The sequence below is a fragment of the Eutrigla gurnardus genome (assembly GCF_963514095.1).
Source record: "Eutrigla gurnardus genome assembly, chromosome: 20".
Taxonomy (NCBI): domain Eukaryota; kingdom Metazoa; phylum Chordata; class Actinopteri; order Perciformes; family Triglidae; genus Eutrigla; species Eutrigla gurnardus.
In genome coordinates, this window is record NC_139931.1 from 15,831,405 (window position 1) to 15,847,812 (window position 16,408).

Sequence of the window (16,408 nt, forward strand, 5' to 3'; positions counted from 1 at the left end):
CGTATTTCAGAGTGAAACGTTGGGAAGCTGCAGATAGTTTGATGGATGTCATATTATTGCTTGGTACTAGCGGATGTAAGTAAACTGTCATATTTTGTTTTTACAGGAAGATATTTGAGTTTCATATAAAACATTTTTCTTGTTGGCATGTGTTGTTAAGTAAACAATATGGCTGGGGATGTGATTTAAAAGGGTTAAAAAGGCATTTTTTCCATTTCAGCTCGACTTAAATAATATGCTTGACTATCTGTATCAACCCATGGAAGTAATGACATAATTCACTAAGTCAACAAACCACAAAACCTTGCTGCACTTATGATACTATGACTCAGTCTTCTGATGATACTTTTCCAACTTGTGGGCTGATCCGGACGCCGCCCGGTCCTCGGGCCCCGCTTTGAGCCACCACGACAGATGCAGCTGTGTTCAGCCCCGCTGGAGTGAGTCGAGCCCAGTCCGGTATCAGACAGGAACCAGGAAGTACGAGCTCCCCCGATTCAACACTAAATACGGCAGTGAAGGAACGCAGACATGACAACAGCTGCAGCACAGTCAGGTAGGCCGACAATTGTTTCCGAGCGCATCAAAGAGCCGCGGGCCATATTGGAGCCGGTCATGGTCACGTGTTCACGGTATTTGTGCGAGTTTAGACGGGAAGAGAGAAGGAGGGAGACGGCAGCTGCGTAGGGCGCTGTCCCATCATGATAAGCGCACTGGCTGTTCATGACACAGCATTAAAACCAGTTTAGTACACAAAACACAGATAGACTAACACTTTAAGGAGGATGACACAACAATTGCGTGTATTCTTTCTGATGGGATTATCGTGACGTCTTATTTCCGTATCGCCCCATAGTGTCGTAAACACACACTCTTGTGTTGAAGCAGAGGTGTCAGAAGTACAGACATTCTCTACTCAAGTAGAAGTACAAATGTAACTTCTCTACTTAAGTAAAAGTGAAAAAGTACAGGCTCTTAAATATACTCAAAGTATCCCCTATTCAGTACATTGCTACTGTTTTTTTTTTTTTGCAAGGCTAACTGAATATTGTATCAGTATCAGGTTTGAAAATATGAGGCGTGGAGAAGAACAGATGTTTGTTTTAAAATGTATTAAAATAAAAAAGTAAATACTGACGTAAAGTACAGATACCTGAAAGTTCTACTTAATATTTGTACAACACTTCATCCCACCTCTGTATATAAACAACATGCAGTAGGTTATACTATTAAAACCATGGTTTTGTTGTGTCCTGCTAAGCAGCAGAGCTGAGGCTGGTGGTGCTGGGCCGGACGGGGGCAGGAAAGGGATCAGCAGTCGGCACCATCCTGGGCCTGGGGGACCCTCAACAGGACCCGCAACAGGACCCGCAACAGGACCCTCAACAGGACCCTCAACAGGACCCGCAACAGGACCCTCAACAGGACCCGCAACAGGACCCGCAACAGGACCCTCAACAGGACCCGCAACAGGACCCGCAACAGGACCCTCAACAGGACCCGCAGGCTGCCAAAGTCCAGGAGTGCAGCAAACACAGAGGAGAGGCTGCAGGTAGACAGGTAGGCGTGAACCAGCACATCACACTGCATCGATAGAGTAAATTATCACTGCAAAGTTTAGACACGTCATCATAGTGACACATAAGTTTGAATCTCTTTTGAATCTTACTGCCTTGTATTTTTAATGTTTTAATAGATGTATGTGCATTTGTATGCAAAATCATATCCAGTTGAACCTCAGGTTCTGAAACATGAAGCAAAACCTGAAGAGCCTTAAACTTGCATTCTCTCTGCTGGCCATCAGGGGGCGACTCCTGGTTGTAAAACTAAGTCTATGAGAAGATGGCTCTACTTCTCACTTAATTTATTATGTCAGTTGATATTGTAAACATGAGTTTATGGTCTGAATCTCTAGTTTTAAGTCTAAATGATGTTAATTTAGTAAATTATGGTCCATTTAGAGTCAAATAGACCATAGAGCAGGGTATGATTTAGGGCGGGGCTACCTTGTGATTGACAGGTTGCTGCCGCGTCCTCTCAGCTGTTAAGGGATGAGAGGATACAATAAGTTGATTGTGGTGAATCTTCTTTATCGGGATAATTGTGAATATTGTGAGTTACTTGTAAAACCTGTCTAGTTCGCTATCATGGTAGAGAAGTACAAAATAGAGCCTGATTTATAAAACACAGGAAGTATCATGGAATTTAAAAAAACAGACTCACACCCATTTTTTAAACGTATGTATTGTTTAATCATCCAGGAAGATTTATGATTACTTACCTAAAAGACGCCTTTTAGTTTCTAAACTAAATGTAACATGCAAATATTCACTCTCCTGCTGCACCGTCTTCCAGTCTTATATATGACACACATTTCTTTAGCATAACATATTCATTTGTAGCATAATACACTTTAAAAGCACACACAAGTGAGCACACTATTCCACCTTGACTTCATGCTTCTGCCTCCTCTCGGTAGGTGGTGGTCGTCTCCAGTCCAGCCTGGTTTGGCTCAGGCTGCGACCCAGAGGAAAGGAGGAGACACATATCCTCCTTCATCGCCTTATCCAGCCCTGGACCACACGTCTTCCTGCTGTGCGTCCCCGTGAACCAGCCGTCCGATGAAGAGGCCAAGGCGCTGGATGTGCTGACGGAGCTGTTCGGCCCCCGTGCGGTCAGCGCAAACACCATCGTGCTCTTCACCCACACCGAGGAGCTGGAGGAGGACGAGCAGCTGGAGGAATACCTCGTCATGTGGCGCAAGGACCTCCGGGCGCTGGTGGAGAGATGTGGCGAGCGCTACCACACCCTGGAGACCCGCAGTGGAGACCCGGAGGAGGGCAGGGCTGTGGAGGAGCTGCTGGAGAAGGTGGAGCATGCAGTGAGAGAGAGCGGTGGGCAACACTTCAGCTGCCCTCTGTACCAGGAGGCCGAGGGGAGAGTGAGAGAGAGGCAGGTACAGATCGTAAGAGAGGGGAGAGGAGAGGACCGGGTGTCTCCCACAGACTCGGAGGAAAACATCACGGAAGAAGAAATGGAGGAAGTCCGGGGCGAGGCAGAGAGGAGCGTCGGTGACTTGGATGTGGATGTCGATAGTATTTTCCCCTCTGCCGGTGTCTCACCTTCCTCCCATGCTCCCTATTTTCTGTGGGGCTTGTGGGAGAGGCTGACAGGCTGGATGACGTGGCTGCCCAAACTGGTGGGAAGTGAGGCCCTGCTGGGATCGCTGGTCGGCCTGTTTGTGGGCGGGCCGTTTGGACGTATGATGGGTGCGACTGTACGATCAGTGGCTACTGAGGTGGGGAGAAGAAGAACACAGAAAACTAAATGAGAGGTAATCTCATATCAATGTGTTATGTATTAGGTTGCACTTTAAAGTCACCTCACTGTGTTCACAACACCATTGTATTACCGAGCTATTGGTGAAGCAGTTAACGCCTTTATAATAGTATTTATGCTTGAGCACTAGTAACTATACTTTCTATTTCAGAAGGTGTACCACTATACTACATCACCCTGTATTAGCTCATGCATTTATTAGGTGTAGATTATGCTTCACAGCTCAGTAATAACCCATGTATAATAACACTCTTTGGGTTGCCAAGTAACAGAAATCCCTTTGGCTGGTGTATATCTTCCACATCTTGCTCTGTCATTTTGGCTAGCTTAGTTGTTAATCTTGATGACTTAAGTTACCGGGTGACTGAATTTATGAATGTAAATGATTAATAAAGTTGTCTTCCACTACTGTCTGCAGATGTCGTTCATCTTGCAATTCACAGGTGTTTGCCACCAGGGGGCGGCAGAGACGAGCTGTGAACACGAGTAGTACTCTGATCTTCTACTTTGGTAAAGCAAACAAACAACATACTATAATCACTGTACAGAATTTCCCATTTCAGGAAATGTACATATGTTATATCACTGGATTGGTGATGCATTAATGCCTACATAATGTTGCAGCTGCTTAAGGTCGGCAACTACCTAATATACTACTAGGAAGCTTAATGCATTATAATACATTGTAATGTATTAGTTGATTTATATTTTGCATGAATAATCTGAAAAATAACGAGTGACTGATGTTGTAAAATGAACATTATAGTGTAAAAAGTAGAATAGTAGCTTACAAAAGTGCAGTAATGGAGTAAGAGTATAAAGTAGCATGAAATGGAAAGTAAAGAACTTAGGCACAGTACTTGAGTGCCTATTTAAACGTCCTTCAACAACATTAGCATTCATTTGGAGGTGTGTTTTGAGCCGGTTTGACAACATGAGTCTAATATTCACTCACCTTTCAGCTCCGGTTTTGATCTCTACCAACTCCTGAGGGAAATATCTGGCTTTTTAGCCGCTAAATGCTCCACAGCAGCAGGTAGCGGCAGCAACTTTTTTTTACATAGTATGCTGTGACTTTATTTCGACATACTACATTATGACTTTTTGCAACATAATATATTTTAACTTTTTTCTACATACAAATAGAATTTTACATTATTCTATGAATTTTGTCGACTTACTTTTTTTTGTGAGATTTCGACATGCTATAGTATGACTTTTTTTGTTGAACTATGGCTTTTTATGACTGTATTGGACATAATGCGCTCAGACTCAGTTTGACTTATGATACAATGGCTTTTAATGACATTTTAGTAATTTTTTACATTATTCTATGAATTTTGTCGACTGACTTTTTTTTGTGAGATTTCGACATGCTACAGTATGACTTTTTTTCTCAAAAAATGTGACTATGGCTTTTTATGACTGTTTTGGACATAATATACTGTATAACATGTGATATGATGGCTTTTTATGACTTTTAAGTAATCTTTACATTATTATTTGAAGTCTCTCGACTGACAGTTTTGTAAATTTTCAACATGCTATAGTATGACTTTTTTTTTGTTGAAAAAATTGGACTATGGCTTTTTATGACTGCATTGGACATAATATGCTCAGACTTAGTTTGAGTGACGATACCATGGCTTTTTATGACATTTTAGTAATTTTTTACATTATTCTATGAATTTTCTCGACTGACTTTTTTGTGAATTTTCAACATGCTATAGTATGACTTTTTTTCCCCAAAAAAGTGACTATGGCTTTTTATGACTGTTTTGGACATAGCATACTGTATCACATGTGATATGATGGCTTTTTATGACTTTTAAGTAATCTTTACATTATTATTTGAAGTTTCTCGACTGACAGTTTTGTAAATTTTCAACATGCTATAGTATGACTTTTTTTTTGTTGAAAAAATTGGACTATGGCTTTTTATGACTGCATTGGACATAATATGCTCAGACTTAGTTTGAGTTACAATACCATGGCTTTTTATGACATTTAAGTAATTTTTTACATTATTCTATGAATTTTCTCGACTGACTTTTTTGTGAATTTTCGACATGCTATATAGTATGACTTTCTTTCAGAAAAAATTTGACTATGGCTTTTTATGACTGCATTGGACATAATATGCTCAGACTTAGTTTGAGTTACGATACCATGGCTTTTTATGACATTTAAGTAATTTTTTACATTATTCTATGAATTTTCTCGACTGACTTTTGTGTGAAATTTTTTGGGGGGGAAATTGGACGATGGCTTTTTATGACTGTATTGGACATAATATACTGTATAACATGATATGATGGCTTTTTTTTACTTTTTATTAATTTTTTACATTATTCTATTAATTTTCCTGACTGTCTTTTTTTGTGAAATTTCGACATGCTATAGTATGACTTTTTTTTCCCGAAAAAAATGGACTATGGCTTTTTGTTACTGTTCTAGACATTATAAACTGTATAACATGATATGATGGCTTTTTATGACTTTTTAGTAATTTTTTAACATTATTCTATGAATTTTCTTGTTTAACACACTATGCTATGCCTTCAATCATAAATTCTTTCAACATACATATGTCTCCTTTAAGAAATGTTCACATGCTATACAAATTACATTTTCATTACATTTTTCAACATAGTATATCATGACTTTTATGCCATTTTTTCGACGTACTATTGCATGAGTTCTTTCAACATACAGTACTATGACTTTTTTCGTCTGTTTGACTTTTTCCTCAAAGAATTTGACCATGGCATTTTGCTTTGGACATAACAGACTTTGTTTGACATGCGATTCGATCGATTTTTATGACTTTTTAATAATTCTTTAAAACATTCAATCATTTCATGTCAACAGATTTTTTGTTTGAAATTTTGACATAATAATAATACATTTTATTTATGGCTGCCTTTCTAGACACTCAAGGACATCTGACGTTTACAAATAAAAGAATAAAAACAGATACACAACAGTTAAAACAGACCAAACAAAATTGCAAAGCAAAAAACAACAACAGACTAATGGAAGAACAGGTACATATTAAAACGTTAATATTGTAAGGTTATTAGGTGGGATTTTAAAACGGGGAGAAAGTCAGTGTAAGGCTTTATGGCTGAAAACTCTTGACCCCATGGAGGACAACCAGGCAGGAGATGTGGTGAGGAGCAGAGTGGAGAGTAGGGTCGGTGGGCAGCATGGAGGAGGTAAGGAGGTGCAATGTTCTGGAGAGCCTTGAAACTGAGGAGCAGAATCTTGAAGTCAATGTGGTATTTGAGAGAGAGAAAAGATTTGCTGTGCTGCTGGGTGAGAGAGACAGATGGAGACGGTTGATATTGCGGCACCCCGAGCAGCAACCTTACTGGATCAGGATCCATTGGGATTCTGGTCTGAAGCTGATAATAAAATAAGCTTCATAATTCAAGGTCAACTTTGATTGAGATTGAGACCATAAACTCATGTTTACAATGTTGAGGAATAAATCTGTGATAAGTGATAAGTAGAATCATTTTATCATAGACTTCTATGCAATCAGACTTCTTTTTGCAACTAGAAGAGTCGCTCGCCCCCTAATGGCCAGCAGACAGAATGCAAGTTTAAGGCACTTTATGTATGGTCAAAGTGGAGCTTCAACATTGCTCATTATTATGGGCAATTTCTTTCACATACAAATACTGATTTTATCCATTGTTCATATAAAATATTGATCAGTGCAGCTTGAACTAAAACAAACATCTATACACCAACCATTACTGCACAGCTCAGAATGTGGCTTTATGAGTTAGATATGCTAAATTATGTATTAATGAATAACATGTTTTTCAAGTACAGATGGTTAAAGCAAGTTTGTAAAGAGGCAATAATAAGAAACATCCACATGGTGGTGACATTGGCCTTCATATTGGAGATGTTTGAGGTGAACCGTGAGATGCTCAGATTTACCGATTACCAAGCAAATAAAAGCTGCGGTTTAAACTATATTTTGCTTGTTATGTCTCTGTGATCTTTGACCAAAGTCCTTCATTTTTTTTTACAAAGTTTGATCAAGTTATGGAGAATTTCCATGAAGCTTTTTCCAAACTTTTGAGCATGACGACACTTTACATTTGTTTTCCTAAGATGCATTTTTCTGCATCAAATATGCGACAGTATGAAGTGAGGGGATATAGTTAACAAGGGGCCAGAATTCATGCTGCATGAAGTCAGCTGAGCACTAAAGCAGCCGTCTCTCCCAGACTCTCTCTCCTCCTCACACAATGGCAGGTTATGGCTTTGACATTGATGTAATTGATACTCTGCTAAAACCGTCAGTCATAACCCATCCTTACATCTCTCTCTCTCTCCCTCTCTTGTTTGCGCTCCCACTGTCTCTCTAAACTGCCGGCGGCGCTGCCTTAGGAACAGCTAGGCGTTTCCGAATGTGGGTGGTCCGGCCGGGGTGGGAGGGAGAGAGAGTTAGAGAGAGAGGGAGAGAGAGAGAGAGAATTAGCGCAGCTCTCATGTTTCCCAAAAGGACAGGGGAGGGAGGGAAAGACGCGAGAAAGAGAGAGTGAGTGAGTGAGAAGCAGCGAATGCGAGGGGGAGAGAGAGAGAAAGAGTGAGAGTCAAAGGCAGAGAACAAGCTTTGGGACTAGGCCTACATCTGTCTTCCAGATGTGGCCTCCACAGTTGTCTGAAACAGGAAAAAAAGAGAAGGTTTTAAAAGTAAAGGAAAATTGGTGCTAAACAGTTTTTTATTGTTAGGGATTACACATACAGTATAGACTACAGTATACAGCACCAGTTTAAGGATCCAGCAGCCAGGATACGCAGCTCTCTTTTTTCTTCTTCTCCTCTTTATGAAACAGCAGTGAAATAGCACACTAGACCCCTTGAAGTTAATGTGTATGAACCAACACCTGTCCAAATATTATTCAGTCTTAGTGGATACAGTGGATGAGACCGAGAGCGCAATGATAGGAGTTGGCATTATGGAGAACAGTTAATGAGAATTTTCTTCTTTTTTTTTTGGAGGGGAATTTATTTCTTCAAGGAAGATATGGGACACAAAAGTATCTAAAATAGCAGAGACGGAGGCCAGTTCTGCGTCGGAGTTTTGGCCAACGTCAGTGCTGGAAGATGAGACATCACCGGGACGGAGGGAGGGGGAGAGACAGAGAGAGAGACAGAGAGAGAGAGAGAGAGAGAGAGAGAGAGAGAAAGGGGATGGAGAGTTTGATTTGTGCCTGTGTGTATAAGCAAAGCCAAAATCTGAACAAACATGTGAGGGAATCACCAGTGAGCCATCATTAACACACAGGCTGTAACTTCTGCTCGTCTCCCTCACAGCAAGAATGTTGTTCTAAGGGCCTTGTGGCCCCCCGGTGGATTGAAGGGCAAGTCCGCATGTGAGAGGTGGACGCCGCAATATTTTTTGTTATCATCCTGCCCTATAGGCTGGAAAAGACAGCACACCGATGGAAAATAAACAAGATGACACATTTTTTCCTGAACAGCACAGGGCTGTTTCCCCTCGCTGTGGGTTCACACAGACATCTTACTTTATCATTAGAAAGCTGTTTGCCTTCAGAGCGACAACAACATTAGTTTGTATTTCCTACTGATCTGGTTCTTCATAATCACAGACGTTCACCATTTAACGTTTGAACATTCAAACTAATGTAAATCAGGTGATTGTTCTGAACACAATAATAACTTGCATTTAAAAAAAAGGCAGAGCTGCTCTGAATGAACTCGGAGAGAAATATCAGCATGAATTACAAATGTAAAAAAAATATAAAAACTCCAAAATAAAAGTCCTGAACAAAAACATCTTCTTTTCTACCAAAAACGTAATGTTACTTTTTAGTTTTTAAAATTATGTTAATTATTATTAAAGGAGTCATCACCTGGTTTTATACGTATCCAGCCCCCCTTGGATCGCTTTGGATCAATTCGTAAAACTTATTAGAAAAAAAAAAAAAAAATGTAATCAAACATTGAGCTTGTTCTGACCCTTTTTCGTACCGCGATTTTATCACGCGAGATTACGCGCGAGGTTTTGACTGGTCCGGATGTGCATTGTATAATATGTAATGAGGCGCGCGTTGATTCGCCGCAGGAAGGACAGAGCCGGGGGGGCTTGCCTGCATGCAGACTCCAAAACATAATGGCGGCGCTTCGGCGATTTCAGGTAGCGGACGGGGCGGGGTTGGGTGGTGAAAGAGGGGTGGGCTTATGCAAGTAGCCGCCACGGTGACGTCACCGAAGGCGCAGAATCAAAATCTCGTGCTTTAGGAATGCACACCCTTGTGTGCTATTCCTGTTCGGAAAAAGAGCAGAAGCGAAAAAACGGCGCCACTTTCAAACTCCAGCCTTTCAGGCAAGTTTCAACTGAGGTCAAACACAGATATGCATGTTTTAACAAGAGAAATTGCGATTTCCGGGTGATGACTCCTTTAAGTATTTATATGCATTTAAAACATTTCAGAATTATATGCCTTTTAAAAAATATTTACAGTGATACAGCAGTGGTAAGAATAATCTATATGCAACTAACAGATAAAAGGATGGGACCATCAATCAAATGTACAAAATTCAACGAGCACTTCAAGCGGACTTTGTCAACACTGTGACCTCAGGAGGTAATCTTTGTGTTTGTGTGCCAGCGGGGCCGGGACAGCCGATCGTCCAACAGTCATCCGTCTCTCTGTGCTCACTGCGAGCCCTCTCATCTTTTTCCTATTAGAGCTGTTTTCATGTTCCTTCCACGAGCGTGTGTGGCTGCAATTGTTTGTGAAGCAATGCTTCAATGCAGCAATGTGTGTGCGTCCAACTGGGATTTGTGTGACAAATTGCCCAAAATATCAGAGAAAACTAAATGCAGTGAGATCCTGTTTAATTGCATTTATCTATTAATTAAACTGAGCAGAACTGAGCCACAACATGAGATACAAAAATTATATTTTCACAGCCCTGATTAAGCCTTCATCAACAACGCCAGCCAGTTTCCAAATGTGCCCAATTTTATATTTGATATTATATTTTATATATTTAATTATATAAATGTGGATCTTGTCAAAACTATTTATCGCCTGTAATTGAAAAGTCAGTGTTGAGGTTGGTTCATTTGGACTGATTTTAAACTGAATGTTATCTAACACCATTAACTATGTAAAAGTAAACATTTTACAGTATTTATTTTTCATACAATTGAATTGTCAGTGTTAAGGTTTGACTGATATATATATTTTTTTAATATTATATATTATTATTTTTGGAAGTAGTTGAGCTACTACTCCACAACCCCCCCCCCCCCCCCCTCCTCCACATATTGTGTTCATGACACCAACAACTATAATATATAATCAACTTGCTAAAAAATATGAATTTTTAATGAATGTATCTTGCCTCCTAACAATAAAGTAGTGAAAGAGAAGCCATTTGTGTGCTACCTGCCTCGGATGATTCCGAATTCGGATTGGGATTGCAGCGGCTCACATCCATAACCTGACCGGAACGGGTCTCCGAGAGTCCGCCACGCGGTGTCAGGACCGACAGGAAAACACACAACAGGAAAGAAGCCCCCAGACAACATGAATACAAAATCACAGACAGCTGCTGAGGTTCACACACACACACACACACACACACACACACACACACACACACACACACACACACACGCGGAACCAGCCGCACATACCAGCAGCTGAACCGCTTTCGGGGGGGTTCGGAGCGGCACGACTCATGTGGAGGTGCTCCGGGCGAACCGGTTAGCACGAGAGTCACCTTTCATCCCCTCGCGCCGGCCAGGCCCGACCTGAGCACCGGTCCAGATGTGCCGGAGGAACAGAAGAAGAAGAAGTAGAAGAAGAAGAAGAAGAAGAAGAAGAGGAGCGAGGCTCGGATACTGTTGTGTGGTCTGGTTCAGGTTTGCACGCCCTGCCGTCATCTGTCCGTTTAAAAAAAGGGGGGGGGGGGGGGGGATTCCAAATATGGTCGCCACATTTGTGTCTTTTATTTCCACTCTTACAACCTTAACACACGTCCTGTCACTTGGACACCGACACAAAAAAGAAGAGTCATTTGGGATTAACTGCATCCCCATGGCAACACGGCGAAATCAGATGCCATTTAATGAGTTCCAGTTCGACACGGTTCACGTGCCAAGCGCCTGATGAGCGGCGGGGTCGCGAGCGCGTTCTCCTCCTGCGGGATGCTTTTCAAAGCAAGTGTGTGATGAGCGGAGGGGCGCGGATGGACGGGGACGGCAATGACACGAGGAAGGGGAAGAAGCGTCTGGAAGCTCCGTTTACAGGAGGAGGAGGATTTCGCGGTGAGATAACGCGGCATGAAAGAAGAAGGGCCCGCGCGGGCTCTGTGACAGCGCTGAGGAGTTAGCGGTCTCGCGCCGCACCTCCTGCAAACAGATGGGCTTTGAGGGACCCTCGGAGGGGGGGCTTCAGTCAGACCAGGAGACAACTCACTATGTCGTGGAGCTGCGGTGCGGGTGTTGGAGAGTCCCCCCCCCCCCCCCTCCCAGCTCACCATAATTGATGAATGGTGTGGTCCACATTAAGTGACATGCGCCGTTGGTTGTAAGTGGGTGCGATGATTGGGGCCCTTTTGAAGCTGGGGGCCATGGGCTGTGTTTGAACCGTCAACAGAGACCCCTCTTCTTTGTAAAGGACACCAGCCTGCGGTTCGGTCGCAGCGTCCTCGCACAGGCCAAGCTCAACACACACACACACACACACACACACACACACACACACACACACACACACACACACACACACACACACACACACACACACACACACACACACACACGTTAGCCTTCAGTGGTATTATAGAGTTTTTGGGGGGAGGTGATTGTATTATTCCTGCTGCAACACTGAGTTAATTCAAGGCAGATCTGACCCGGGCTCGTTCCTCGCCACTTCTGCTCTATTGGATCAAGTCTTAATCCTGCCCTCGCCACATGAATGGGAGACGCAAAGAGGAGCTGCACTCGCTCCTGCCACAGACATCAAATGTCACTCAGGTCCATGTGCTGTCATGCAGCTTCTGACGGGTATCGCCGTGTCATGTGAAAGCCGAGGGAGCTTAATGGAGGCCTGGAAAAGACCCGAGCTGGAGACAGACAAGCGGGGAGATTGGAGCCACGTCTCGCAAATACAGTACGCGCCGTCAACCTGGAATTGATCTGCTGTTGCCCTGTTGTTTTCGCAGATCCACAAGCCCCACACATCCTCTGCCAGGAAAAAGCCAGGGGAGCTGACCCGTGACACCACTTCAGAGCGGCGGCATGCAAAACAATCTCTAAATAGGAGCGTCTTGGGAGACACTTTACAGTAAGCTATGACTAACAAACCCAAAGCACCTCAAAACAACACTGGGAAGCATCCAACTTCCATCACGGCCACACGAGCTCGCCCTCTCAGCCAAACACATCATAATTCTTGCTCGAGGGCCCCGTTATTGTCGTATCTTTTCAAAGGATGCCAAACCGAAAACACACACTTAACTCGCACACACGACCTTCAGCTCGGCAAAGGGATGCAGGCGAAGCTTCGCTGGGCCGTTCCAGCGACGGCGTGCACCAGACGGCGGATGGCGGGGGCCGAGGCACTTGCGGTGGGGCTCAATGTTTGGTGTGTGTCACGGTCCAGCTCCCACGCAGTGGAAACACGGAGGCCCCGGGGCGGCGGGTGCTACTGAGGCCCCATGATCCTCCGCCGACTCGCCAGGGGTAGACTTGTCCTTCAATCTCCATCTGAAATGAGAGACAGGCCATTGGTGCACAGGGATGGGCCTCTGATTTGTTCTGTGGTCCCTTTGAAACCATGCATCCTGCAGAAGAGAGGGAAACATCAAGTAAACATGACAGGCAGGACGGAGGAGAAATCAGATTAAGATGTGCAGCTGCAGTGGCTTTACTTTGCCCCAGAGAGGGCAGCGGAATCAATGTGGAAACGATAAGGCTGTGTCAACGACTCGGGGTGCTATCAGATCATTTTCTAAAGCTCAAATCACATTATCTGTCCGAGGAAAATCTGTGTGATAAGTACGATATAATCCGGGACCTCAACGTCAAAAAAAAAGAAGAAGAAATCGCAAGTGTTTCTGAAAGCGCCGGAGCCGTCAGATGAACAGTGATCAAAGAACATGTTGAATCCCTCCCATAACACACTCGAACACAAATGTGTTTTAGTTTGTGCATGGTTTGTGCACAAGAGTGGGCCAGGGAGAGAGAGGGAGTGTGTGAGAGAGAAATCGTGAGAGGAACAGACAGATTGTGGCGGCTTTGATGCGAGCTCGGTCCTCAGAATAGATAGGTGGGAAAAAAACCAATATCGTAGGACAAATGTCTCTCTGCAAACCACTACAGTGGGAGCGTGTGTGGGACTCTGTGTGCGTGTTGGCCTTCCATAATTCCACAAATGGCTCACACACACACTCATTCATGTGTGCAGATTATGGAGATGTCAATCACCAGGAGTGATGAAGTAGAAAGACGTTTTTTTTTTTCCCTCCCCAATATCCTCCAGCAAGGCAGACAACTGACACGCCTTTAAAGGGAAACAAAACAGCCCCCCCTCCCCTCCCCCACCCCCACCACATCTAAATCTCGTTGTATTCTCTCCTCAGAGGAAACTTAAGCGATCACAACTCCGCCACCAATGTGCTCCCCATATGTCCGCTCTTTTGTTTCCTGGAGGAGTTCGGCTCTTGGGGGCGCATATCTGTATGTATTTGTTCTTTGCTCGAGGTATCCTGCGTATTAAGGGGATGCTGACAGCCCGTCACTTAGCGCCGACTCGACGGTTTTCTTTATCACAGCAGAATTAGGAAAACAGACATGTTCCAGCATGTTGTTTAACACTATTTTACATATAAAAGTGGGTCGATTACAATATTTTTTGTCATGCAATACAACAGTGAATGTTGAGGTTGGTTTGGTCAGGTTTGCATACTATCACTTGGATCCGCAAAAGCTGGATGTTTCAGCCGTTTACTTGCCATGTCAATCATTTCTCCATTCATCCACTACTTTTAACTACGGAAAAGTTTAGTCGTTTCAACCATTTACTGACTCCTTTTAACTTTTTCCACTGTAGCTTACTATTTCTGTCTGTTATTTATAATCATTTATTGTTAAATAATGTAATCATTTATATGCTATTTAGCTTTATCACCATCCATTACTGTTAGCTATAACTTCTCCAACTGTTTATCGGTTAGCTTTAGCTGCTGCAACCATTAATTGACTGCTTTTAGCTTTTTCCACTTTTCGTTATTGTCTGTCCAGTACTTTGAGATTTTTCACCGTTCATCTGTTTCAACCATTATAGTCAAGCAGAAACAACATTTTCAAGAGCATCTATCTTCTGTACGGTGACTTATTTCTGAGTGAAATGGGATGTAACGTTGGGAGGAATTTAATTTGATTGTGAACATATAAGCTCACCACCTTCTCTAGATCTGTGCTGCTAAAAAGTTGCAGATTGATGGATGGGTGGATGTCAAGATATTATTGGTTGAAATTGGTTGGTCCTATAGCTGATGTAAGCCTGTGTCATATTTAGTTTTTTCAGGAAGAAAAAGATGTTGGATTTTGATACAAAAACAAGCATGTGATGTTAAAATTCAGCTTTAACTTTAATTGGCTCATTTCACGAGGTTTAATTAAAGAAAACAAAGTTTTAGACTCTATATTATTTACACAGTAAATGACACGGGGAGGATGACATCACAGAAAACACTGTTAAGGCTCAAGTGTAGCTGCATTAGCAGAAGTCAAAGGTAATGGATGGGATATTAAAAAAGATGGATAAACATGATGACATATGTTTAAAAAAACATTTCATCATTTAACCACCACTTTTAGCTTTTTCACCATTTATCCATCACTGTTAGCTTACTAAGCATGTTTAGACCCGTCATTCCCAAAGAGGTCTGGACCCAAAGGTGGGTCACACGGCATCTCATTAGGGTCGCCACACGAATAGCAACGTTTCTTCCATAGTCTTTAATTTAACATAATATCTGCAGTTTACTTTTGGGCCACATGAGGGAGCCTGAATGTTCGTATTGTTCTAATAGTTGTATACTAACATTGAATCTAATATGAAAGGCTAATGAGAGGGAACAGAGAGAACAGTAACGCCTGAATGCATTTATTTGGGCATTTATGAAGTTTAAAACGTGTTTGAATATGTTTTCAATAAAACACGCATAAAATAAAGTTGTGATTTTATCAACAGAGGTGGGAAGTAACCAAGTAGAAATACTTTGTTTCTGTACTGAAGTAGAATTTTCAGATATCTGTACTACTTGTATTTTTCTGTCAACTTTTTTCTTTTACTTGCTTCATTTTAAAACCTTTTCAAAACAGACTTGTTACTTTAGTTTTAATGCATTTGAGGTGAATTATCAAAATATAATTTATATTAATATGACGCAAAAATCAGTTGGCCACAAAAAACAAAACAGAAACAGAAATGTCCTTCATAGGGATACTTTTTACTTAATACTTTAAGTACATTTGAGAGCCAGTAGTTTTCCACTTTTACTTGAGTAAAGAAGTTGAATCAGTATTTCTACTTTTATAGAAATATTATTTTATGTAGGGAGTAAAAGTAAAAAAGTAAAGTACAGATGCCTAAGTACAGTATCTAAGTTTTTGTACTTGTTACTTCCCACCTCTGCTTGCTTACTAGTTTCCCCTCAACCTGTTGTGTTCAGGTGTTACAGCTGACTTAATACATCATAGATTCAGGTTCAAAACTGTGAGTCACTCCACGATATTTTCACGTACTCCCTGGAAAACTTTGCAGAAGTACCCGCTGTGGTGCAACGACAGAAACAACAACTAACTCAAACACTAAGACTCTACAGATACGAAGCACATCAAGCAACGTCAATGTTTTTCCGATCTAACCTCTGAGATTACTTCACTTTTGAGCAGAATGCCAGAGCCCCGGTCACAGCCAACATCTGAATACATCATCACTCACTGAAATATTACAGACATCACAAACTCTCACAAGCAGCATGGATTTGAAAAATG

The 16,408-nt window shown here is 42.2% G+C and overlaps 1 protein-coding gene across 5 annotated transcripts; it reads left to right on the forward strand.

Moving 5' to 3' along the window:
• Nucleotides 1-385: 385 nt before the first annotated feature.
• LOC311030818 (GTPase IMAP family member 9) lies at nucleotides 386-3,748 on the forward strand. Of its 5 annotated transcripts, none has more exons than XM_084036833.1 (4): nucleotides 386-556; nucleotides 1,262-1,347; nucleotides 1,408-1,560; nucleotides 2,480-3,748. In XM_084036833.1, the coding sequence occupies exons 1-4, from the start codon at nucleotides 532-534 to the stop codon at nucleotides 3,329-3,331; spliced, it is 1,116 nt and encodes a 371-aa protein (XP_083892959.1). In that variant the 5' UTR covers nucleotides 386-531; the 3' UTR covers nucleotides 3,332-3,748. The 5 variants fall into 5 exon arrangements, with proteins under 5 accessions (XP_083892959.1, XP_083892958.1, XP_083892960.1 ...); XM_084036832.1 differs by having other exon boundaries at nucleotides 1,262-1,340; nucleotides 1,377-1,560; XM_084036834.1 differs by having other exon boundaries at nucleotides 387-556; nucleotides 1,265-1,347.
• Nucleotides 3,749-16,408: the final 12,660 nt, after the last annotated feature.